At 48.3% G+C, this 25349-nt stretch overlaps 1 protein-coding gene across 3 annotated transcripts in view; it reads right to left on the bottom strand.

Moving 5' to 3' along the window:
* LOXL2 (lysyl oxidase like 2) overlaps positions 1-25349 on the bottom strand; it is a 55344-nt gene that overhangs the window by 7924 nt on the left and 22071 nt on the right. For all 3 annotated transcript variants that reach the window (XR_012778673.1, XM_075523429.1, XM_075523430.1), the window contains 7 exons: positions 19031-19242; positions 12752-12974; positions 10597-10780; positions 6267-6418; positions 5360-5527; positions 2249-2414; positions 1771-2014 (listed from right to left, as the gene is read on the bottom strand). Coding sequence is in view for 2 of the 3 variants with exons in the window: in XM_075523429.1 (XP_075379544.1) it covers positions 1771-2014; positions 2249-2414; positions 5360-5527; positions 6267-6418; positions 10597-10780; positions 12752-12974; positions 19031-19242 (1349 nt within the window). In the remaining variant the exon portion in view is untranslated. The remainder of the gene's footprint in view (positions 1-1770; positions 2015-2248; positions 2415-5359; positions 5528-6266; positions 6419-10596; positions 10781-12751; positions 12975-19030; positions 19243-25349) is intronic.

Here is a 25349-nt window from a genome sequence, read left to right as displayed (position 1 = left end):
TAATTCAAAAGCCATTGCTTAGGAGTTTAAAAAAAAAAAAAGAAATAAAAAGTGGAGAAATCCTTTCCTTTCCAGCTGCAAAAATAATCATGGCTTAAAAACTTCCAACCACCATTACTGCAGCATCAGTCTGCACACATATTTACAGATAAAGGGGGAGCAAGGAGGGAAGGGGAGGATATTTTTCCTCCAGAGAGTGGGTTTCTTCTTACCTCCTCCTGCCTTCCCCCGAACCAAAAAAAAAAAAAAAAAAATTTGCCACCTGCCAGAAGTGAATCACTTTTCACTCCCTGCTACAGGTCTTTCCCATTTTTGTTCTACTTCCACATCAAAAGCCAGCCAAGCAGAAGCTCCCAGTGATGGAGTTAGGCAGCTAGGAAAGAAGAGGCATTCTGCAGTGGCTGAGCTGTTGACTTTGAGGCTAACTTGGCTGCCTCTGATAAAAGTTTGAGGTTCTCAAGTCTGACTCAGTTTCTGAAATATGTCTGAATCATTCAAAGAGGTGTTTACATTCTGCTGTTTACAGACTGGAAAGATTGAAGAGGAACTGAGTTCATCCTCCTCCATATAAACAGAATCCAGTTTAAAGCACACAGATGGCTCTCGGCCTCTTCCTGATCCTTTCCCAGTCTCACCTCACTTACGCAGTCTCTCCCAAAGAGCTCCAAGCGCCCTCCTTTTCAACCAGCCTGCGACGTGCTCAAAGCCTTGCGGGACCCACGTATTCCCCCAGCCCCTTCCCAACAGGGCCAGAAAGGCAGAGACTCGCACTGCACCGGTCCGGGTTTCCTCCTCTCCTAAATATACCATTGCCTATTTACCTTCGGTTCTGCGCTGTCAAGGTTTTAGCTCTGCTTGCGCCTCCAAATGCAAACTTTACAAACCAACCTGTCTGCAGGGTAAGTGGCCAACGCTTGCCCCACACCACGATCTGAAGCTTCAGACTAGTAGCACCGCAGCGTTGCAACTGCAGCCGACGCGGTGCTACCTACACGTCTCGCCTCGCTCACGCTGTTCGTGAAGACTATAAAGGACCCTTGGATTTGAGAATTTACCGCTCTGATGTTTTCACAAAGCAGAAGTCTTACAACAGTGGCAGGACAAGAGCTGCGCGCTGCGAGTTACTTAGTTCCCTTTTACCCCAAATTAGAGAAAAATCAACCTTGTAACAAGCCATCATTTCAGAAGCAAAGCATCTGGATGGCTTGGTTCCAGTTCCCTTTCCTCCCCCTGGTTTACTTTGGCTGAAACTGTCAGCTTCCCCCTGAAAAATGATGCATTTATGGGGGTGAATTTACTGTTTGTCAAAAATAAACACAAAACAATCCCCCAGCTGTGCACGGTTTAAGCGGAGTTGAGATGCATTTTAAAAAATGCAGAATTACAGCGTGTTCTTGAGCCCTTTCCCAGGTGAGGGAAGTAGCTCAGATGGCTCCATCTTTCTACACCCAGTGGGTGCGTAGGCACATGCTTCCTTCTGTCTGTACATACGCATGCTCCCATGTATATGCTGTCCTTGCATATAGATCTCTCACTATGAGAGCTCTACATCCGTCTCGTTCGCATACCAGTTCCTAACTATAAATTCTACTGTAATAAGCTGGTTTCCCTGCTGTCAGAGGACCGCAGCTGCCTTACCACACGTCGCAGCTCTGCAGCTGCGGCTCCAGCATTTCAGCCCTGTGCTCCCATAGCAAAACAGCCCCCCTGGGCAGCAGAAAGGGAGGGAAGGAGGCACCGACCACGCAAAACCGTTTTCATGGCACTCACCGGTGACAGTCGTGCCAGACCCAGGCGTGGCGGCCGTTCTTGGGGCGGAAGTCGGACTGCCCGTTGTTGTGGATCTGGGAGGAGAAGCGCAGCAGGCGCCGGTACCCAGAAGTGACGGAGGTGTTGACGGCCGAGCTGGCCAGGCAGTTCTCCTCGAGCGCGCACTGCAGCATGAACATCGGGCGGTCCTCCAGGTAGGCCGTCTGCTCCACCAGCTCGGCGTTGAGCACCAGGTCAGGGGCAGCTGGCAGGCGGGAAGGAAGGTTTGAAATTAACTGATGGGCCACTAAAAAATCCCCGCAAAGTGTCTGCCGGAGATGGAGGCCAGCCCCTTCCTTGCACTGTATTTCTCAGCCCCATCAGCAGCAATTTGCCACTGTTTTCACATATCCAAGGCATAGCATGGGCCACCCCATTTCTCCTGCGTGTCTCAGAGCAAACACTTACGCCAAAATGAAATAAAACCCGAGTTACTCACTCTCCGAGCAGGACACACCAGCACCAAAACGACCACCTCCTCTGGGACAGGAGACATCGGCTCCATCGTGACGACAGTGGGCCAGGGACATCTCTGTCCCCGAACACTTGACACCGCTCATGACTACATTGTCAGCGCTGACGTCTCCATGCCAGTACCAGGTTTCCTGGGCAGAAGGGAAAAAAAAAAAAAAAAAAGGCATTTCACGCACTCTTCAGTGTTCAGAGGGCTGCTGGAGGAACGTTCATCCCCCTGTAACTTGCATTCTCCCTCCAGGGAAGGTCAATGCAAGAGCCAACGCTATCAGAGAGACAGATGTTGCCAAAGGATGCTGGAGCAGAGTAACTTGGGGAACGAGCCCAAGTCTGTTTAAGCAGAAGGCTGGGACTGGAATTAAAACCCAGGTTGACCATGTTCCCTGCCCTGAACATCTAACCAGCATTAAGCAAAACTCTTTCCTTGTTTCTGAGCTGGTTTAAATCTCTGCTTGTTTTTAATCCAGCTGTAAACTCATATTTCCACCCTGCGCTGCCCATCCAGCTGATGAATTCATCCTCGGGCTGGTTTAAGTCATCTAGGCTGTGCCCTTGGGAGAGATGCCCAGCAATGAAACCGCATCTGCCTTGTGACATCTGTGCACTTGGGAGGGCCACAGGCAATGCCAGAGGACCTGCTTGCACAAGGAGGGGAGGCGGAATTAACAGCCATGCTGGAAATGCCAGTGGAAACGAGGCATTTGAGGAGTACCAGGACTAACGGGGTCTGCATCTCTTGGTTCTGAGGGAGCGTTCACAGATGTTCAAACCCTGCTCACTACTCATCTTCATCACCCAGTTTTACAAAACTTGTGGGAATGACAGAAAATTAACTCGCAACATAACACCACTCACAAAATTAAGTGCACTAAACCCTGATGAAGCTGCAACTGCAAAGCTTGGGAGAAGGGGAGGGAAGAAAGAAGAAGAAGAAGAAAAATATCAGATCTGTTAGTGTCAAAACTGGGAGCACGTTTCCAGGAAAAGAAAACCCATCTGTACCATTGCTTCCATTGCAACAGGCTGTTTGTTAACCCTGTTAGCAATGCTCTTTGCACACACGCACACAGGGCTGCCCTGTTCTACACAGTGTAGCTTTATGCTCACGTAGCTGGTGCAGCCGGGATACACATAAGGGCCTTTTCTGTTCTAAATACCAGCAGTCTCAGCTAAAGGAAAAAATATCGTGTTTCTTGCTGGACTCTCAGGGCTATGTCAATAGAGCCAGGCAGTTGGAAAGGCCAGCGTTCAAGGTACGTGGCTATCCTCAGCTCTTGCGCTCTGCTTGGCAGCTACGCAGGCAAATCAGCTGGAGGAACCAGCTTGCACGGTGGGGGGATCGCTACAGCAGCGGCATGGGCAGCTCCAGCCTTCTACCTCCTAGGTATCGGACCCCAGCGTGTCCCTCGGGGACCTGCAGATCCCCTCTCTGGCCACGGATAACAGTTAAATTGGTTGGAATCTGCTTGCCCACAAGCCCAGTGTGTCCTCCTGGCTCCCGGCTTGGTCGCTCCTTAAAGACAACCTCATTGCAAGCCTGTGCTCTCCAGGCAGAGCGTTAACTCTCCATTTCTGCCGACAGTCTCTCCTGCTTTCTCAATAGGCAACGACCAGCCCCGAGGATGCTGAGCCTATTAGTCATTTCAGGGCCTTATTGTTCCTCCCTGCACAAGACCAGCAGGCAGTCAGCAGAGATGCTAATTCTTACTGGGTTTATTGGAGCAGCCCAGCAGAGCCGGCTGCAGCTGAATGCTGAGCAAGGCCAGACATGGCACAAAAATACAGCAGAGCCAACCGGGCCCCGGGCTTGGAGAATAGGGACAGCCTCCGCGCTCTGCAACCACATTTTACTTGTTTGCCCAAGTTTTCGATTTCCGGAAATTGTTTGGGGAAAATAGTTTTCTTTCCAGAATTGATCTAAGGCTTTTTTCTGTGTGCGGGTTTCCATCTATATAAACACACATGAAGTTTATTTATTCAGTGGCTGTTTGAGCCTAAGTTTTCCCTGAAGCTGCTGGTGATTGTTGATTCTCGGTTGAAATGCCTCAAAGGGGCTGCGTTTCCAGAGCACAGCAAGACAGCACGCTCTGGCAGGGGATTAGTTTGTCCTAGGGAGAAAACAGTTTATTTTAGGAGCCCAAATCCCCATTTTCCCGGTGTCTGGGAACTGCAATAAAGGCCCAGAGGTGTTATATTTCCTTTCAAAATCTACCATTACACCTAGGTCTCCCTGCTCCTCTTTCACCTTGTGATCCTTGAGGGATGTATCAGTACAGAAGAGTTTCTTGCACCAGGGTTATTGGCCTACACCAGCTACTTACACCTGATGCCATTTATCCATCTGGGAAGCGGGTGGGAAGCTGTTGCCCTCCCTCCTTCCAGCTCTTCGGGTTGCTGCTTGCTTTCCCCCAGCCAGCACAGCAGGCTGCCATTCACTGCGCCAGAGAGCTTCGCTGGGAAAGAACACTTTATTCCTTTGTGGTTATCCCAAGCTTGTTAGTTGGTAGCTTTTATCCCTTTAAGTGCCATTCTTAGTCATGTGCAAGCAGGGAGGGTTTAGGGCATTTGTCATTAAAGGAGCAAGAAATGCATACAGCTCCACCGCACACTAGTGTACGCACTGCAAAGTAACTGCAGGAGTAAAATCAAATTGTTTTCAAGTGATTTGACACCAGGTTAAACTTGGCTTCCACACTTCGGTCAGCCTGAGGAGTTCCACTCCCCACTGACTCAGGGAGGGACAAGAAACTGCATGTCACCACCGGCCCAACCAAGGCTAAGGGAGTCAGGCTTCCCCGGAAATCTGAGCCCTGAGCAGTACGAAAACAGCAGCTTTGCCCAGAGCTGCAAGAGCTCTTTCTGCTCTGAATTTCCCCCAATGGCTGTGGTGCAATGAGGTTTAACCTTCAGGGTTTCTCCAGCTAATGCCTTGAAGCTGAACACTGTGGTTTGGTTTTTTTGTTTGTCTGTCTGTCTGTTTTATAAGCAGCCTTACCTCCTCCTCCAGTAGCCCCTACCCAACCACACACATGCCACCACATCCAAAACGCACGCACGGGAAGGCGCGGGGACTCACCTGGAAGGCATGGCTGGCGAACCCCAGGCCCAGCTGCCGACACACCACCATGGCCTCTACGGTGCTCCAGTTCTCGCTGCAGACGGTGCCCCACTTCAGAGTGCCGTTGCGCTCTGCCAGGACCTCCACCCGGCCCTCGTAAGGGTTGCGGCCGCCACTCAGACGCAGCTGCAGGGCATAAAAACTCATATGTCAAGTAACATCACAGCAAACTTTATAGGGAAGATGCAACGGTTGGGCAAGCAACACCCAGGGTCTTCTCAAGGCTTGTGGTTAAAGTCACTGAGCCCAGAAGCCTCAGTTCAGCTGCGAGCAGACCAGTTGATGCAGTTGGGTTCTACGTCTCCCACCGTGGACAGGAAGCAGCCTAGCCCAGCATCTGAAAGCAGCTTGTACCAGCTGCAAGGGAGTAAGACGCTCCCTATGAAATCTTCCCCCCTCTGCTCCCTTTGGACCTTTGGCAGGAGCATTTACTCAGAGGAACCCGTGTCTGCTTCATGTAATTAGTTTTTAAGCTCCGTGTGGCAAAGATGACAGCGGCCCCTATGCCAGCAGTCACCCGGGTACCACTGTCACGAGATCCAGCCTAGATCCCATCACAACAGGGACCCGCACCAGCTTTACAGGGCCACTGGACTGCACAGGTTGTAACCGAAGTGGCACTTCACTCGTTTATAAGCCCCATCATACTGGGAGGAGCGCAAAGCTCTGTACAAAAAGGGAGCATCATCCTTATTTGCCCTCCTAATACAATGCAGATGTTAAAATCTAAACTGAACGGGCACGGCTTAGGTGAAACGATTCCTCCCCAGACGCCCCGCGCTGCGTAGCGAGGGAGGGCAGACGATGCTGCAGGGTGCAAACGCCTCGCCACGCTCACCCTCGTCCGGATCCCTTGGCTTCTCACCTGATTCTGGAAACCCATCGCTGGAACGTTGCACCTCACGGCAGCATCTTCTTCATGGTTACAGCCCTGCGACTCCATGTTGAACTTACAGTCCGTGACTGATTTTTCAAAGCCCGTACAGTCAATTTCGTTTAGATGAATTGGACCCATGCCTTGGGGAAGAAAAGAAGGGAAAAGAAGAGAGTCCTTACCTTCTGTCCATGCTACTGTGTGGTGAAGAAACGTCCAATAACAGTATATTAATACATTGCAGACATCGCACTAGCCTCTAGCATTCAAAACACGGTAATCCTGAAAAAATTCCAGTGATTTCTTGTAAAAATAAAACAAAAAGCTGCAAGATAGTTAATAATTTTACCGTTAAATTCTTTCCAGTAGCGTCTGGGACTCAAGCACGCAAGAATCACAGAAAAAGCCAAGTTTCCTTTGTTACATAATTTACAAACTTCAGCTGGAGGAATTCACAAATTATGACCTTTTGGCTGGGTCTGTATGCTGGAATCTGCTCCCAGTCAAGCCCTGACATTTAAAATGGGACATAGACACGTTTGCTGGGACAACAAAGCATAACACCACAGGGATGTGCAAGAAGTCAGTGAAACAGCTCTGGGGCAGGTGTGCGTTACAGACTCCAACACCACTGACGGAAACATCAGTTCGTACTGCGGAGAATGGTCTCTAGCCGTTGGGAGCCAAGCTGAATAATTTGGTTCCTTTCTGGACAAGCGGCAGCAGACAACTGTCATTTCCACCAGAGAGACATGGCAAGAGGAGAGACACATGTATGAGCAGGCAATAATCCTGCCTATAAAGCTCTCAGGTCTTGTTTCCAAACTGAGCCCAAAATTGGTTAGAAAGAAGTTGGGGGGGGGATGAATCAGCGGTTCCAGCAGATGATCTTCATCACAGAAGAACAACCAGAGTCTTTCTTGGAGGCCATGTAATCCAAGAGTAATTGCTGATGGAAACACACCGGATAGCGTTGACAGGAGATCCCTGCAAGTAGCAGATGTAGAACCTCTGGTCTCCAGCAGTTTCTAGGAAGCTTTCAGAGATGGGAGGCTGAAAATAAAAACACTTCTGAACTTTGCTGTCAATGTGCTCTCTCCGGACTCGGCATAATCAAAATGCTGGCAGACGCTGTGCTCTGACCTGCAGGTGGCTTGCTTCACTGCAGCCCTTGGCCGGCCACTTCTGTCTGAGCCACAGGTACGCCCGTTTCTGGTCAGCAGCCCGGAGCAGCACGATGATGGTGGTGATGAAAGGCAAAAGCCACAGAAGACGTTTCCAAGAAAGCAGCGTCCACCCACCGATACCCTTCACCAGCTCTTTCCACCAGCTGGAAGAAGTCGATGGACACCAGATATAGGAATTGGCGTTCAGTTTGGAGTTCCTCTTGTCAGTATGCACAGCACACAGAAGTAGGCTGCCAGAGGCCAGGCTGACCGATCTGGGTAATGGAGGTAGAGAAGCAACTGTTTTCATACCATTTCTGACAGTGACCGTCGATTCTTCATTCCTGCAACACTGTTCTCATCATGGCACAAGTGATGAGGGCTCTGCAGAGCCGAGAGCTGTACCTGTCTCAGAGCATTCAAATCAGCAGACGACGGACCATGGAAATGACACCCTGGCTGCTGGCTCCGTTTCTTCGTCTGCACCCAGAGATGACACAAATTTCCCAAAGCTGGACAGTGGCAGAACTGCCAGCTGTGCTCTGACCAACGGCCTCCCGGGCACGTGCTGCCTCACCACAAACCCTCTTTTGCTCACTCTTCCAGAAAGGAAAATTTTACCCAACTTCAAGCCCGCTCCTTTCAGTTCAAAGAAAAGGGCTGACTCTGGAAGGCAGGAGAATGTAATCGGTTTATTAACAGTAGGTAGGATCCTTTTGCTTAAAAGCCTCTTCCCTACTGCCATCTGGAGCCTTTCTAACTCTACGTGGCAGGCACCCGTGACTCAGAGACCTAACCATGGGTGACAGCAGTTTAATGACCTGTCTGGTGAACCCCTCACCTCCTCAGACTTCTACTGAGGCACAGGGAAAACGGAAAAAAAGAAAAAAAAAAAAATGCTCTCTAGCATATTTCCACCATTGTGTGGTGGAATGAGTCAAGATGTACCCTGGAGACTTCTTCTGACAACAGCAGCAAGAACAACAAAGGCAGAGATGTAAATGTTCAATCTCATCCACAGAATTAATTTGGCTCTGGCCACCTTTTGCACCTTAGCACTTCAGCCAGCCCTGTATCCACCCATCACAGAAGATCTATACCATGTGGGAGCAGACTCCTAGGCTGAGGCCGCTGGGGAATGCGTAGCTAGCCTTTTTTTGCTTCTCCCTTATTAAAATCCTGTTTGTGGTCTACATCTGGAAACGGTGACACTGACCTAGTCATTTTGCAAGCTGCCGAACAGTTTGAGTAGGAGGATTGCCTTGATGCTGACCAGAATTGGAGGGTGATGCACCAAGAATGCAGGACGGATCCAGTCCGACATTCTCCACTGAAATAGTCCGACAAAGTCATACCAACGAAATGACAAAGCAAGAGGGCAGGGCCACGGCGCTGATCAACGTAACTCTGGCACATTTGCTCTTCTCAGGGAAATTCTTTTACGATACGTGGAGGCAGTAAGTGCTGCTGTCCCAGGCACTGAAATGTAGCCAAACTGCATTGCTCTATGTGCTGAAATATGGCGATAAAAATTATATTGTCCTCCCACGCCATTCCCTTTCGCATAAGAACAGGATTAGGACTGTCCAACATATACATTAACCTACTGCTTCAGGTTTTATTCTATGTTCTGCCTCCCAGGACATTGCAGTGGACAACACATTCAGGAGATCTGGGCTCAGTATCTTCCTTTCAGACAAGTCTTGTGTGAATAAGGGTAAATTGTTTAATCTGGGTCTCAGTTGCCCAACTATAAAAGGGAGAATAAATCATCTTCTCCATACCCTGAACTCGTTGCGGTAGGCACTCATCTGCCACGGGGCACTGTCCTAACTGGGACTTCTAGACCCTGCACGCCGATTTGACGTGTAGCTCATCTTTATGCTTTTTACCCTGTGAAATTAAATCTCTAACACAACAATGATGAGACTGGACCTTCAAATTAAGTCTTTGAACACACAAATTCACCGAGATGCAGCTGTAACAAAGCAAAGCGTAAACATGCACGTGGACACAGAGCTTAACCAGCTGCGAGACTCCCCTGCGCAACGGGAGCGCGGAGGTGAGTTTGGGCCCAAAGAGCTCCTTTTTCTACCACAATGTGACAATCCGGCTGCCGAAGGGATTTACCAAGCGCTTGTCATCCCAGAGGACAGTTTTGACAGGGTGCACTGATTGATTGCCGGTGTTTAACATTAAAAGAAAGGAAAGCGCGTGGGAATCAGCAGCCGCTGCTAAGAGTTTCCAGACTGCGGCTGCGGGAGATGGCAGGGAACGATGTGTTCTCCTCCCTCACGTGGCAGCCGCTTCCCCCCCATGATGATTATGCCGTTTCCTAGATGCAGCTAAACACATCAGCAGCTCCCTCCATCCCACCGCAAGATTTTTTTGGCAAATCCAACGGACAGGTCACATTTTAAAGCCTTCCAGATTCTGGACACCACCACTGTGCTTTACACGTGCTGTTACTTTCCTTCCCCTTCTCCAAGCCATGCTGGGCTGAAGAAATTTCACCCATTCATTTAGTCTCACAATAAAGGGTTTGGTTTGGTGTCATTTTCTTTAGGGTTTACGCTATGGGAGCAAGGCATGTGAATCAGAAGGTGGTTTGACAGGGCGTATGTTAGGCTTTGAGTTACCATTTACCACAGTTTGGGATTTAAACCAACTCCCAAATACAGGAAATCCAAACCCAAACCTGGCTCTGAACTGTTCAAATGCCCTTCTATTTATAATGGCCTAAATTAATGTTCTGGTTTAAACTGGAGAGTGTTTGAAGTCTAGATCCGGGACCCATTTTTGCCAGGAACCTTCTAGTAATGCATTACACCATGATGTAGGTCTAGAGAACTCATAAAGAGAATTTGAGAGCAACGGATGTGATAACAAAGACTTAATTACTGGAACAGCTGTCTGAGGGAAAGGTTAAACTCATCATCACCAGACTTCTTTCAAGGAATCTCAAGATTTTTCTAAGTCACATCTTCCAGTTCGGCCTCAAGCTCCTGGACTCAAGAGACTTATTAAGGGTAGAGAATAAATTCCTGGTCCCCAAAACAAACATCCCAGTAAAAATACGCTCTGCCCTGAATCATGAAAGGGTTCTCGGAGGTGGACAAGGCACGAACGGTCCCGGGAGCTCTCGCTGCCCTTACCTTGCCCGAGCCTCGCACCCGTTATTGCCTCCTTGGCGCTCCCGAAGCCCAGCTCTCGGCACACCACGCTGGCTGACACCAGGTTCCAGTTATCGTCACAAACCGTTCCCCACTCCCCGTTTTTCAGCACTTCAACTCGTCCTTCACCAGTGTTGGCTCCCCCTTTCAGCCTCACCAGTGGTTGCTGGAAGACACAGACAGGAGTGGTGTTACCGCTGCCTAGGAACGAAGCATCCTTTCTTTACAGCTCTTATTTACAGCACGTGGCTGCAGGTAAGTTGTGGCCCAAAAAGTATTACCCTGAGGCACCTTAAAACAACCACCACATAATACAAAAGGCTAAAAACGCGGGATGAAAGGAGATCTTTATCTGCTAAGACTTATGGTATGCACAGACATACGTTTCTCACGTCCCTGTACGTGGGGCAGAGAATGAAGAGAGACACCTTAGTTCTCTGCAATTTTAGTGCTTGGATTTAGGAGCCTTTTTCACACGAGCAGTTCTGCAGCAGGAGAGTGCTGCTGCACACACGAGTGGCTGGACATGCAACAACCCAGTTGTCATACTATATCTCTTGGGAGCCTTATCGGAGGCTTGGGAAGCGCACGGAGCCAGCTAGCACACTGCTCATCCGCTCGCTGCCTGTGGTTCAGCTGCTAGATGGATTCATTTGCTGTACAGATCTCCAGAGAGGGGTCCTGGGTTAACTGAGGAGACCAACGTGGAACTCGAGCCACATAAAACCTATCTGTCTGCTGCAGTTACGACTAGTGGAATAAGTGATCTGGCAGATCGCAGTCGGAAATGCACAGCTGAGTGGCAGGTCCAGTTCCATTAATTTCTATTCTTCTTATATTTCGGTTAGTCACCGACTACACAGCGCTTACATCTTTCCCCAGTACCAAGGAGAGACACCCGCCAGCTGCTGACTCGAGAGATGTGTTGTTGCGGTGGGAGCCAAGTCTTAGGTAAGGGAACACCACGTGATTTGTGCAGAGTCCGAGACCAAAAAAACCTTAACTTTTAAAACTGGAAGCATATACAGTTCCCCAGGCTGGGGTCACACGAAGGACATCCAAAGCCTACACAAAGGCTTAAGGAATTACTTGGCAGTGCGCATGGCTTAGAAGATTAATAATGATTTACAAGACTTTTCACCTTTGAGGCCTAGATCCTGCAAGCTCTCGTGCAGAGAAACGCCTGGACGCCAGGCAAGCAAACCACGGACAGGACTGCACTGTTCCCACCACAGCAGTGCCTGGAGGTGAGGTCTGGGGTCTTCTCAGGTGCCAAGAGAAAGCCCACTCCTCAAGTCACAGAGGTATAGGGCTGGGGGTGCAGGCTACAGCCAAAGGTATAGGCTAGATCCAAAGCACCTAACGCACCCTGCAAAAACCCCTCTAACCCAGCATTAAGGGCCTCCAGACCCCGAGATCACTGCTGTATCCTAAGGCTGCAGCTGGAAAATTTCCATTAGCATCAACCTAAACCACATTTGCTGCAAGTTAAGCTATTCTTTCACATTCAGTCGCCCCACTGACACCGAGAACAACTGACTCCAGGGTCCTTTTATAACAGCCTTTTGCATATCTTAGAATTTTTATGCTACGCTCAGCCCTCTCCTTGCTAGACTAAACAAACACAGCTTTTTCAACCTTTCCCCTAGGCCATGTTTTCCCAGTCCCTCGGGGCATTTCTTTGCAGAAGATACAGGGGTAGCGGAAATGCCAGCTTATTTCCCTTGTACCTCTACGGGAGAAACAACCCAGCAGCATTTAAGTGACTGTGAAACAGCAAAGGCAGGCAGCAACTGGGCACGCATTCAATTGGCTTGAACAGAACAGTTCAAACACAAACGTGACAAATGTATTTTCTTACTACTTGCTCACAGCCTTGCCAGCTGCGGCGGCGAGCCAGTCTCCCACCCTTCTGAGCCTGTAGACGGAGGCAAGGTACCACGTGTTTGCAAGGATAGAAACTCAGCTGGGCTTGTAGCGAGAAAGGAATACAAAAGAGGGGACATTTGCACAGCAGGCTGGTTTGTGGCTATGGGCGTACACGTGTTCAGGCCCTACAGCTGATGATAACTGATGGTGAATAGTTACACCCCCAGGGCTTTTCCTACTTGACAGGTTGCATTCACTCCCTGCTCACCTCCTGCCTGAAGGCTTTTCGGAAGCCACTGTGGCTGCTGGGGGCAAAGGCACGTCCAGGGACACAGCTGACTACCGCAGGCATCCCGTTCTCACACGTCGCGTTCTTCTCTGCATCCACATTGAGGTGCTTGCCCAGTTTGCAGCTGGAGATATGAGCCTCGTTCCCACTGCAGTCCATTGAGTAAGCCCAGTAATGCTGCTTCCTTCTGCTGGCAAACATCCTTAAAGGAATAAAAGAGAACAGGAAAATAAAAGTTAGGAATCCATAAAAACTGCACTGGTGTAGCTACATTTGGGAAAAAAACGCCTTGAAATAAAATGAGGATTGAACAGCATTATTTGAAGGCTGATCCATTCATACACACAATGACTCTCTGTTAAGGTGTCACTTGGGACTAAATAGGTCATCTCCTTCAGCTAAAGATCAGAGCATGAACCAACAGGGCAGCTACAGCAACAATTACGCACTCAAAGGAGAGACACGCAAAGAGATCCCTACGTTATGCAGGGGTCAGAGATCAGTTAATTCAAAAGGCAGTGTACAAACAGGGCCTGTGCAAATAACGCTGGTGAGCTTGGACTGGAGAGGCCCCCAGAAGACCTCCCCCATAAATGAGCTGTTCTCTTGGCTGGCTATCGCTTATCAGCTGTGAGAAGATGGCAGACTGGGAAAAAGCCACAGCTCTCCGGCTTCTCTCAAACCTGCAGTGTTAACAACTGTGAGCCTGAAAGCAATTTCCGAGAGCAAGAGCAATTCCCTTGATGACATGTTCACAGCAGAGGAGATTGGCAGCAGTTTCTGCTTCTTGCTCCCAAACTGTAGCACTCGCCTGGAGCTGCTCCAGGGACTCCTAAGGGGGAAGGGGCATGTGTGATAAACGAGAAAAGAAAGTAATCCAGCTTCATCCTAACTGCGTCGCAAGGCTGTCGGACGACTGTATCAGCTAAAATAGTCAATGAAACAGAAATATGGGTCAGGTCGTTACCAAAAGGGAGATGTTAGAAGTGAAGCTAAAAAAAAAAAAAAAGTCAAGGCGCAGAGGAGCCAACGCCCTGCTGTGATCCTGACGTGGCTTTGCGAGATCCTGTGCTGCTCCTTATTCCAGGACTAGCTGCCATGCAGTCCTGGCGATCCAAGGATTAGCTGTGATAAATGGCATAGCAAGGCGGGTGGAACTTGCTGGGAGAAAGAACACCAATTCTGATTACCTGTAGCACATCCCTGCAGGACGGAGAGCCTGAACAGGATCTGGTAAAGGGACAGAGAGCCTTTCATAGCTTGTTGGTTTGAAACTAAACCGGACAGATTGGGGTTTTCCCAGCCGATGCCCTTTGGTGGTCCTGCGTGGGCTAATTTGCACCATTTCAGATGCCTGAGAGCACTATCCTCTCCCCTTCTGCTTGCTAAGCTTTGCTGACAAGCTCAGCAGTTGTCTAGGCTCATATGGCTCGCGGCCACTGCCTAATCCTTTCTGGAACCAAATTTCTCTGGGTTGAGGTTAGGGCCAAATACGGCCGGGCTGGAGATAAGAGTTGCAATTGCATCACGTGATGGGGAGTAAACGCTGTGCTGGAAAGGACAGAGGATGGGGCAGGGCTGAGGTCTATCCATGGAGCAGCAACAGGCAACCTGCCTGTCCTGTGGGTAAAACACTGGCTGTCAAACTCCGAGTCTGTCAAACCAGAGCCGTCAGGGACCCTGAATCAACAGAAAATTAATGGGAAATAGGAAGGGGAAATAAAAAATTTAAAAAATAAAAAAGGAAAACCAGGGAGGATGCAGGAGGAAAGAAAGTGCCAGACACTTCTCAGCTAGAATATCTGGTTCAATTTGCACCAAACCTTGTAGATTTTTCTTTCTTTTAATTAAACTACCCAGGATACTACATGTCTACCAAAAAGCCAGGAAAGCCTCTGCCCTTGGACTGCTGGAGCTCAGCACTGAGGTCCCACTTGAACATTAACTCCCCTCTTGGACTGCAGAGCAAGGGGGCACATTCAGGCATACGTTACACCCCCAAAAGCATCTGGAGGTGCCTGCGTTCAGTGACGTTACCCTATACTCTCACAGCACAAGCCAGCTCTGCCCCACCACCCTTTCAGTCCATGTGCTCAGTATGGAAGTGAACCTGAAGGAGTATTTTCACCGAGGGCCCTCCACAGCCATGTGCAGAGCGCTCCATGAACTCCAAAGCAGACAAGAAACACAGCCTGTCTTAGAGAAGTAATTATGGGGATGCCTTATAATAGCAAACAATGACCTCATCCTGGAAATTTCATGAGGCATTAACATCTGGTTGGTATTAACAGCCCTTGGTAGACTGGGGAGAAATCGCCACAGAAAGCCCCACCTCATTTCCCCAGACCAAATATATAGAAAAAAAAGAAGTAGAATACAGATGATCTTTACAGACAGAAACTCAGGGCATTCTGCTTATTTACTTTTTAAGGAAAAAAGTAAAGTTTTCTTCATAGAAAGGGTGCAATCCACCTCTCATTGGCCTTGGTATAAGCCAAGAGCAGTGCTGCTCAGATCAGAGGTGTGAGTGAACAGTCATGCTGCGAGAGTTTAGCCAGTTCTAGGTCAAGTTGGAGCCCAAACCATTTCAACTGGTCAGGCGAGATGGACCTTCACCACATAAGCTTTAAACAAAGACTCAGGCTATCGTTAAGACCAACAGCTGTGGGAAGTGGCTCAGGGTTTAGCTAAAGCAACCTTGCTATGTAAGAATGTGTCCGAGAGGACTTGGGGAGAACAGAAGACAAATCATTACACACGTACATGCCAGGAAAATTCGCCCATAATGCACTGAACAGAAGCTGGTGAACTCCTCTTCAGGGGTGTGAACATAAAGTTTCGACCCTTGAGAAATTCCTCAAGCATTTACTGAAGTTAACAAGTTTGCTGTCTTCAGCCTCAGGGAGGCAGAAGAGAAGCCAGACCTGCCACCTTCTGCCAAAGCCCTTAAGATCCTGGCTTTGCTAGGGAGAACCCAAACCATGATGATTTCTACTACAAGCATGGAAGTGATTAACTGCCCTATACATCTGACCGGATTTATAATGCTATGAGCAGACGGGTTTGACTGGGAGATGCTGTTTGGATTGACATTGAATGAAGTATCCTGGAACTGCTGAGCTCCTCCATCCAATTCTTTGACAAATCACAAAGCTGCAAGGCCTCGAAAAGGCACCAGGTCCATCTCTCTGCTTTAGGCATCTCTGGTCACAAACTTCTACTCTCCCCATCAGCAAAATGCATTTAGTTCTACTCTGCTTTCTCAACCAGAACAGGAGTTGGGAGGAGGAGTTAACAAGCGGTGCCTATATAAAATCACTTTGAAGAATGAACAAGAACATGGAAACAACATTGAGATTTGTTTCGTTTCCTAACATAAATCGTGCTGTCAACTGCAGAGTCTAAGTAACATTCAGGAATAAAACCCTGGCACCGGGACAACAATGAACTAAGTTGTTTTCTTTCAAGCAAGATCCATCTGCAAACCATTTCACCTCCCACCATTGTGCAGAAGCAGCGCAGAGTATCAGCTAGCTCAGCATGCAAAGCTGTAGTTTGTGGGACTGGCGGGGATGTGGGAAGGGGGCACTCGCAGCTCCGGCCAGCAGAAACCTGATTCCAGCCCATCTCCCAGCTGTGGAGCAGGAGCGGGAAAGGGTCTGCTCTTGGGAGAATGGTATTTACGAATTAGGGAGAGCAAAGCCCGAGAAATGAGAAGAACGTTTCTGAGGCTTCACGCTCACATGGAGAGAGGGTTTAGTTCAAGTGACCAGCCAGAGATGAACTTCCCTCTCCAAGACAGAATGTGACCAGCAAGTGTGTAGGACAAAGCAGAGAGCAGTGCTCTCGTGGCCCAGGCGAGCAGATTACAGTGGTCATCAATCCAGTACCTTGATCGTGAAGCAGAGATCACTTGTGAAGTTCCCAGCCCAGAAGCGGGAGGTTTCCCTCACCAGCAAGGTTACTAGCGGCGCTGGTTGTACACGATGCATCTGCCAGCAACACAAAGCACAAAGGCAAATGCTCCAAGAAAGAACACAGCTTTTTAAACTACGCTAACCAAATGAACCTGTCTAGCTGACTAAGTTTTACAAGTCTCTTCCCTCCAATAAAATGACATCCCATCTTCTTCTAAGGTAGGAAAACATTCAGTACGTTTTCCAAAATATCTTTCTGGGGTGCAGGAGCCCAGCAGGCCGTTACTGCTTGCCGAAAATGAGCAAAGGTGAGAGAGGTATTGGGGCACTGAGGCTACTTAAGCAATCTGTCTGGCTCGGTAGCAGAGATCTCCCAGCCTGGTGTTTGTAAGCACTGCATATTCAATAACTCCAGCTCCGGTGAATGGGGTTTTCAACATTGCTGAATATTATGCTGAAAAACTGTGCCTCAGTTTTTCCATCTCTACGTGTACTATTGCAAGAGAGAGGACAATTACCAAGCACCCTTTTATTTAAGGCAGATGGCTCCGGCTGCTGAAGTTAATGTTTTTTCTGGAAACACCACAACTGAGAAGCAGGAAAAATCTACTTTGTCTTACTAGAGATAATTTATTCTGCCCTCCTGCTCCGATGCAGGGGGTGGGAATCTCAGAGCTGAGCTTGAGGGAGACATGCTGCACTGATGGGAGCAAATGCTCCTCTAACCGGTGTCCAGGGCAAAACATGAGACCAATTATTAAACATGAGTAGCAATTATTAATTCACTGCTCATCTGCCTGGGAAGCCTGAAAACCGAATTCCACTCGGGTTATTTATTTTATATTCTTTGTGCTGCTATGTGGCTTTACACTATTCCAACCCAAGGACCTCTTCAATTGATCACGATCTTCCTAATGAAAGAAATGAAACGTGGCCAGCCAGTTCCAGAGGGAGCTTTCAGAAATAGCAATTGCAGAGGCCAAAAGGAGCAGGCAGGAAAACCACAACTCCTGCCTGGAGAAATCAGTTCTCCCCCTAACCAGTTGACACTTTCCCACTCCATAGGTCACAGTGTAGGAAAGAAACAAGACAGAATTTCACTTGAACTATTCTGCATCTGCTTTAGGGTGTTATTTCTAGGGAAAAGTGTAGGAAGAAGCAAGTCTGTGATGAAGGCTGGTGACAAAATGCAAGCTGAAGCAATGACAGCAAAAGAGACCAGAGCCCCTGGCTTTCAAGAAACAGGTAACACAGCCTGACCCGATCAGCCTGCAGCTCTTAAATACACAACCTTCTCCCTATGGATTACTATTTTCTTCCCTCATTTTAAAGCAATCTACAGTTACAGGAGGAAAAAGCAGCACTGAACACACAACTGCCCCAAACTGCATCCTTCTACAAGCACCATCTCAGATGCACAGGCAGGAGCAACGTTGGGAGGAGAAGCGTGGATGCACTACTGACATTTTAGCTCAGCAGTCAACTCGGCTCAGAGCAGGCTTTAATGGACAGAGGAAGTCGTACAGTTGGGGATGGCTGACAGCTCTTCCAGCCTCGGACCCTGAGGAATTGCCGGTGCCAAAGGAGCTGAACTGGGGTTAACAACAGTGGGAGATGACCTGGGAAATATTCCCCTGGGCAGACTGCTCCTTTGTGGGTGATTTGGCAGCTGGACACCCATGAACCATGGTCGGTGAGCCTCCACGAGAGCCAGAGCAGCTGGTAAACACATCATGAGAGGTGTGAGACCAGGAATTGCACGCAGTAGCAGGAAGGAGGAACTTGGGCAACGAAGCACAACAAAGGCCTGTTTTATTCCAAGATTACCCCACTGGAGCTTTCAGCACATACCAGATCTGATCCTACAGCTGGCTTTCTACAGAAGGATGGGGTAAGCACTTAGATTTTCTTGCAGCTGATGGGTTTACTGGGAGAGTGTGATCAGTTCGTTCACATCCATCCATCCCCTGCACACAACACGGAACCTATCACTGGTGGAGGAAATGGCTATCCTATAGCTGGGGAAAAAAAAAAAAAAGATTTCTTGGGCCGACTGTCCACATCTCCTATAGGTCACATAGGGCCTATCAAATACTACAATTGATACTGCGCTAGGTTTTCAGCCAGAACGGTGAGGATCAAACGACTCCCCTGTCTGCACAAGGAAATGCTTGACATTTCAAATATTTACACAGAAGGAAAATCTGATCTGAAGGAATGAAGCAGTTGGAGGTTTTTCTACCTCAAGGTCTCCAGTGTCGTTTGACAATTTGCATTTTCGAACAAGGCCCCAAGTGTTCAAAGAAACACGCTTGTGTCTCATACAAAGCTCTGCTCTTACTTGTAGACGTTGGTGTTGTATTTCCTCTCGCTCGGAAATCCAAACATGCCACAGACAACTCGGGAATTTTTCATGGTCCAGTGCTTGTCGCAGATCTGCTTCCAGGTCCCTTCGTCTTTCACCTCCACATAACCCTCTGTGACAGGCACCCGCTTGCGGTAGGTGGCGAGGATGGCACGGATCCTTATGTCCTCCACCTGGATGTTCATGTTCTGTAAGCGTAAAAGAAACACGAATGATGCTGGCTTGCAAGGAAACTGGTCGTGTAGCTTCGAGGTGGGGAACAAAAACCAGTTCTGTTCAGGGTTACGGCTGAACAGAGGGAGGCAGAAAGGAAGAGCTGTTTAGGAAAAGACACAACAGGGAAGCAAACAAACCTTTCTGCCTTGTGCAAATCCATCCTCCATCCTGCAAAAGAGGATGCTTTTTCTCATTTAAAAAAAAAAAAAAAAGGCATTTTACAAATGGCTATGTAACAAATCTCCTTTGTTACTTAAATTCATTGAAGTCCTTGTTTCAGAAGCACAGCGACCTTAATTTAGTCTCGGCTACTATGCAAGTGCATTGAGCTCAGCTTTGCTAGGGCCACCTTAGCGCTGGCAGGGTGTGGGGAAGTGGGAGCCCTAGCAGGGAAGGACATTGGGGCTCTCATCAAGCCACTGGGCATTCCTTCCCCACCTGGCCTGGGCAGGCGCTGTGAAAGCTGGGATCCCCATGTGCTGACACCAGCATTTCACCACTTCCCCAAGCCGGGTTCCCTCCTCCAGCTGAAGCGTTACTTGGGACAGCAAATGAGTCATGAAGGTTGAATGGATTTCACATTTGGAGCCTACGTGAGGACACTGCACAAACAAACCTTGCAGGGACCTAAGCCCAAAAGCAAAGGCCGACTGGAAAATATCCGCTGTGGCAAGCAATTACAAAAGAGCTACTGAAAATTTTATAACTTGCTTCCAGGAGAGCTTTTCTTGTCAAAAAAATGTATAAAACCACGTGGCTCTGCTAACAGTTACATCAGAACTGAGGAATCCTCCCCTCCCCGTGCTCAAATTCAATCACTTGGAAAAGAAAAATGCCCAGAGCTTTAAAGAGACACGGGCCTCTGCTTACCGATCAGCGGCACACAGAGGTATCGAAGTCAGGGAGATCACAGCAGGACATGCAGAGTCCTGCAAATTACACGTGGTGCATCCATTCTCAGGATGCTTCACTGACACTGATGCAACTCACAGACCCTGGGCAAATGGAAACCAACTGCAGAGAAAGAGCCTGCCGGGGCAGGGAAAGGGGCAGGCATCTCCTCAGCCAGCTCTGCTACTGCTCTGCCTGCATCACCTTGGGCAAGTCACTTAAGGCTTCCTCCCCCCGGTTTTCTTCTCCTCCCCCCCCCCCCCCTTTTTTTTTTTATTGTCTACATTTACCACCCAGCTTTACAGCAAACCAGATCACCGATTCCTCCTTTCACCTTCAGCTGCAGGAATTCAGTCCTGCAGCAACTCTGCTGGAGCATCCATGAGATACCCTCAGTGACGCTGGAAAATAGGACCTCGTGATTTACCCAGTAGGATAGCGCTACTCATACAGGGTTCACAGTTTGGACTTAAGGTTTCGAAAGCTCTTGCAGCCCTCGAGAAGAAAAAAACCACAACGATATCCAAGTTTGTTACATCTGAGACATTTTAAGGTGCTCAAAGGGACTGATGCAAGAGCAAACTTGTACACCTCCTGTGTAGTCTGGGAAGTCCATTTGCAATACAAAGAGTTTCTCCTGAACTTGGCAGATTCTGTTGAAATATCGCATAGCTTTTGACTATGTGCTGTCAGGAAAGTAGCAGAGCCTCTGTGCATTGAAGGCCTCCTCAGGCTGGTTTCCAAAGCCTGCAACTCACTTTTCCCCCGGTACAGTTTATGAAATGTTTCCAGCTCTTCACTTGATGGAGAAAGCATGTTTACCTGGAGCTACAGGCCAGTGCTGCCTGAGAGCACACCTTGTTTCTCTGCTCCCTCTACCTTGCCTTAGTAGTTTCTTCACCAGGAAACAAGAGGTAATCAAAGCCTTAAATCCATTTGGAAATAGCTTTGACTGCTGAAGATCTAAAAGTGTTTTTAATAAAAGCCTATTAAAAGGATTGATGCAAAGGACAAAGCCAAAGCTTAAAATTGCACTGGAAAAGCACATGAAAAGATAGTAACTAAGGAGGAAATTTGCATTGACAGCTGAGAAAGTGGGTGAGACAGCCTAAGTGAGTTTTTCCGTCTATGACTGCAGGATATATCCACCCTATATAAAGCCCTAAGTATGTTTGCTACACGTAGTTCCGTCAGTATCAGCCCTACTGCATATTAAAGTAACCGAAATGGAACATGTTCCCTGACTAGACCTGACATCAGCAACATGCTAAAATCCACCCATGGCTTTCACTTGACAGCCACTTCCATTTTGCTTGAATTTAGACAGGCTGGAGGCCGCAGCCGGTCCTCGGCATGACGGAGAGGAGGAGCGTTCGGAACAAAGTGTGATTTCACATTCAGGAACCGTGTTCGAGATGCCTGTGTTTTGTGAGGAACCTGCACAACAGCAGTTGCTAGCCCCATTTGAATCATGCAGAGTGCCATTCCAGATGTTAAACATCTACCTAATGCTTCCACCGCAAAGCAGCAGAGTCATTATTCCCACGTTGCACCTATTAGTCATCGTTAATACATCGCCATTCTCACTACTGCACCATCAGAGGTCTTCACAGAGATGGAAGGTGGTGATAAATCTGAAAAGCTTCCAAGGTAAACAGAGCACTCAAAGGATGGGAGAAAGCAATGATTCTCAGCCTCCTTTTGCAGATTGAGAAATAAGGTGCAGAGAGAGCAAACTGCTTCTCCTAAGACCACAAGGGCAGGAAATCACGTCCAAATGTCCTGAGGCCCCAACTCTAACCGCCACACGAGGATCCCTCCTGCAGCAAGGGAACATCAGCTAAACCTCCAGTGGTAAAGCACTCACATTCTGATCAAGCACGTTTGGTTTTTTTTTCCTCCTTCCCACTCCACCAGGCTAGCAGGAGCTGTGTTGCACAAAAACAAAGACATCCAGCCTGTCTCCGACAGCTGCCAATAACAGATGCTGAGGAAAGAGCATCTGAACAGGGCAACATGCAGCAATTCTTCCCTGCTGTATTCCTGCAGCTTCCGAGCATCTGTATCTCACAGACTTTCCAAGCCAGAGGGTAGATTTTAATGTTCAAAAACCCTGGATGGATTTGAGAATCCCTTACCAGGATTTATGATATCAGAGCAACAGGCAAAGAAAGAAACCAGCCCACTGAGTCAGAGAAGGGGAGAGAGAAGTCACAAAGTTGCAAAAAAATAAAAACTCTTGAAAAAAGGAAAGCTTGGGAACGCTGCTAGGTACCTTATGATTTTGCCTGTTATTTTTGCAATTAGTTCAGCAGCTTAGCAAGTAAAAACAAGTTGCTACATCTGTTTCCAGCAGAGCTCTGACCGCTGCAGGGGTGGGGATGCTGGGGTCCCCGTAAAGGATCCTGGGGTGCCCTGACCTAGTGCGGTACCCGTGACCCAGCCTAGGACTCGAGATGCCTACTTTCAGGCTGTGCGTTTGGCCTCGTCTTTTCCACTAACTGATTGGACTGGGTTGCCCTTGCTGGTCATTTCACAGAAGTGAAAAATAAGGTGCAAACTTGAATGGCTTGCTCTTGGACTTGAAAAAACACCGTCAGAGCCAGCATGATACCTCAGGCACTGCAGGCTCCAGTACCAAGGTCCCATGACACGTCTCTCTTCCCCCAGAGATGCTGACATATACACAAAAAGAAATCCTGCTCTGACTTGGGACTCTGTTTTAGTGAATCCAACTCTTTTGTCATGTTCTTTTTGCCAAGGAATAAAAAAAAAAAAAAGTGAGCAAACTAGCAAGAAATAAGCCATCATTTCATTCCCTCGAGGGTATTTCAATCTTCAGATAGCTATAGCAGGCCGGCACGCAATGACATTTTCATGATCTGTCCGAGAGCAAAACCAATCCACATCCATTCCCCTTTCCGCTCACAGACAGCAGGTTTAGAGCAGAGAATTATTGATATAGCGACTCAAGGGTTTGCACTGAGTCTGAACAAACAGCAAAACGTCTGAGAAGAATTCAACGTGCTGTAGACCTCCGCTTTAAATTGGAAGATTAAAGAACAAAGGATCAAAATAAGTGCCCTGTAGGTTTCTCAAGGAGAAAGGACTGTTAAGAGCTTTCTCCCGATAATGCTTTACAGATTTGAATGATTTCCTTTCATTACAGAGTTTTTGTTATACTGGGAGTATTCAATAATGCAAATACAGGCAGACTTCTGTTTTATCTTCCAACACCAACGTGTAGAGCAGCCGGGCTAATGCTGAAAACAGACTCCACATAAAAATCAGAAGCAAACAATACTTAATAGCTAGAGCAGACTTTTTAAAATCACCCTCTCCATACTTTATGTACACGTGGAGACAAACACCTACAACAAGCTGTCATATCAACAAGGAAACCTCATCTCTGAAAGCTTTACTTACTCTCACATTATAGCCATACACTGAAGCTACAAGGTAGACCTGGTAAATCCCCTGAAGGATATCTGAGGATCACAAAGCAGGTATCTGCAACCACCTCAGAAGCTGAATGTACATCTGCCAAGCTCCCACCTCAGGTATCAACCAGAAAGTAGAGCCTTCAACAGTATTTCAGGAGCCAAGCGGCCGTTCACCAAAGAGCAATGCTACCTCTAGGAAATAAAGCTGGGTTGGCTGCACCCCACGTTATAGGACGGAAAATAGAGGCCCAAGGCCAACGGGACATGGCTTGCTCAGTCTAAGGCTGAGGAACACAAAGCAGGGAGGGAGAAAACCATGCACAAACCCACAGTTCATCTTCCTCAATACAAGGGTAAAACGCTCCCGAGGATTCCTACCCACAAAGCAAGAGGGGAGACCAAGCCCAGAAAGAGTTAACTCTCATGGCTCGTGCATGACAGTCCTCCCCTTCTCAGCTAGCCTTGCGCAATTTCCACCTACTTAGGCCAACAGCTGTGGAGATGTACGTGCCAACCCTTTGCCTTTTTTTTTTTCCTCCCCCTAAACTCCAAGTCTTAGAATTCGGCTACTAGCATAGTTCAGACCTGGATCTCCAACCTCTCCTTTGCTTATGAAACAATCCCACCCACGTACTTGAGGTTGAATCAGCTCTTGCCTTTGCTTTCTGCTCTCCAGAACGCTGCTAGTTCAGATGTCTTGCATTGCTGACCCCGTGCATGGAGTTTGTGGGTCTGCTCCATCGCTACTGGCCTCATTTGTCATGCCGCAGCTTCATTTTCATGAAAGACATCCATTCTAGCACAGACAAACTCCATTAAGGGAGTAAGCACACAAGCAATAAGAAATCCTAAGGCATTTTTCTCCTGCTTGAGTTAAGCCTCCTTAGCCTTGAAAGGTGTGAAGAAACAGAAAGCAAGATAAAGCTGGGTATGGAGGGCAGGGGGAGGAAGCGTAGTACCTCTATTCCTAGATTCAGTGCTCTGGCTTCCACATCCACCTGCTTTTCACCGCAGCCACTCGACTGTGTATAGTCATATAAAAATCAGACCAAAGCTAAAATAACTCTGTGGTCTGAGGCTGAAGAGATCCTGCTCAGTTCTGCCACAGATCTCCTGGGTGATTTCAGCCACACGAACTCACTTCCCCACCTCCTTGCTGTTACCTCTGGCCTCTTGCTCACACTTCCTCACCCCTTCTGCAAAGGGAAGGCAACGCTAAGCTCATCTCGCCTGCTCTGAATCCCAAAGCCTCTGCAGCAAGGGCTTCACATCTGTATTCGCCCAAAGCAAAGATGTGATTTCAGTTGGGACTTCCAACAACATTGCTACAATACAAATTAGTATTAAAGGGGGGGGGGGGGGAGGGGGGAAGTGTCAAACTATTCTGGGTTGGGCCATATTCCCTCCACCTCGCTCCTTTCCTCGCCAAGAGCCACGTCCAAGACCTGCACTGCTCCTCTTCTGTCCCGGACACAAAAGCCCACCGCAAACCAACATGCTGCACTCTGTTACGAAACCAATGAATCTCAGCTTCAGAAAGCCAGGGCCTGCCCGGAGACAGCAAAAAGAAAGGGGTTTGTTTTTGAGCTTTCACAAAAGGATTCCTGGCTCGGAAAGTTTTCACACGCGCCTCAGCTGCTTTTGTTTCCACTCTCTGAACCAAATGCTTCCCCACGGCTTCAGATCTGATTGCAAAAACTGACACAACTTTCATAATGTTTTCTTTCACCTTTTGCCATCTGTTT

The sequence above is a fragment of the Mycteria americana genome, chromosome 23 (assembly GCF_035582795.1).
Source record: "Mycteria americana isolate JAX WOST 10 ecotype Jacksonville Zoo and Gardens chromosome 23, USCA_MyAme_1.0, whole genome shotgun sequence".
In the NCBI taxonomy this organism is placed as follows: Eukaryota; Metazoa; Chordata; class Aves; order Ciconiiformes; family Ciconiidae; genus Mycteria; species Mycteria americana.
Note: the sequence above shows the minus strand (reverse complement) of the source record. Positions and strands in the feature narration are given on the sequence as shown.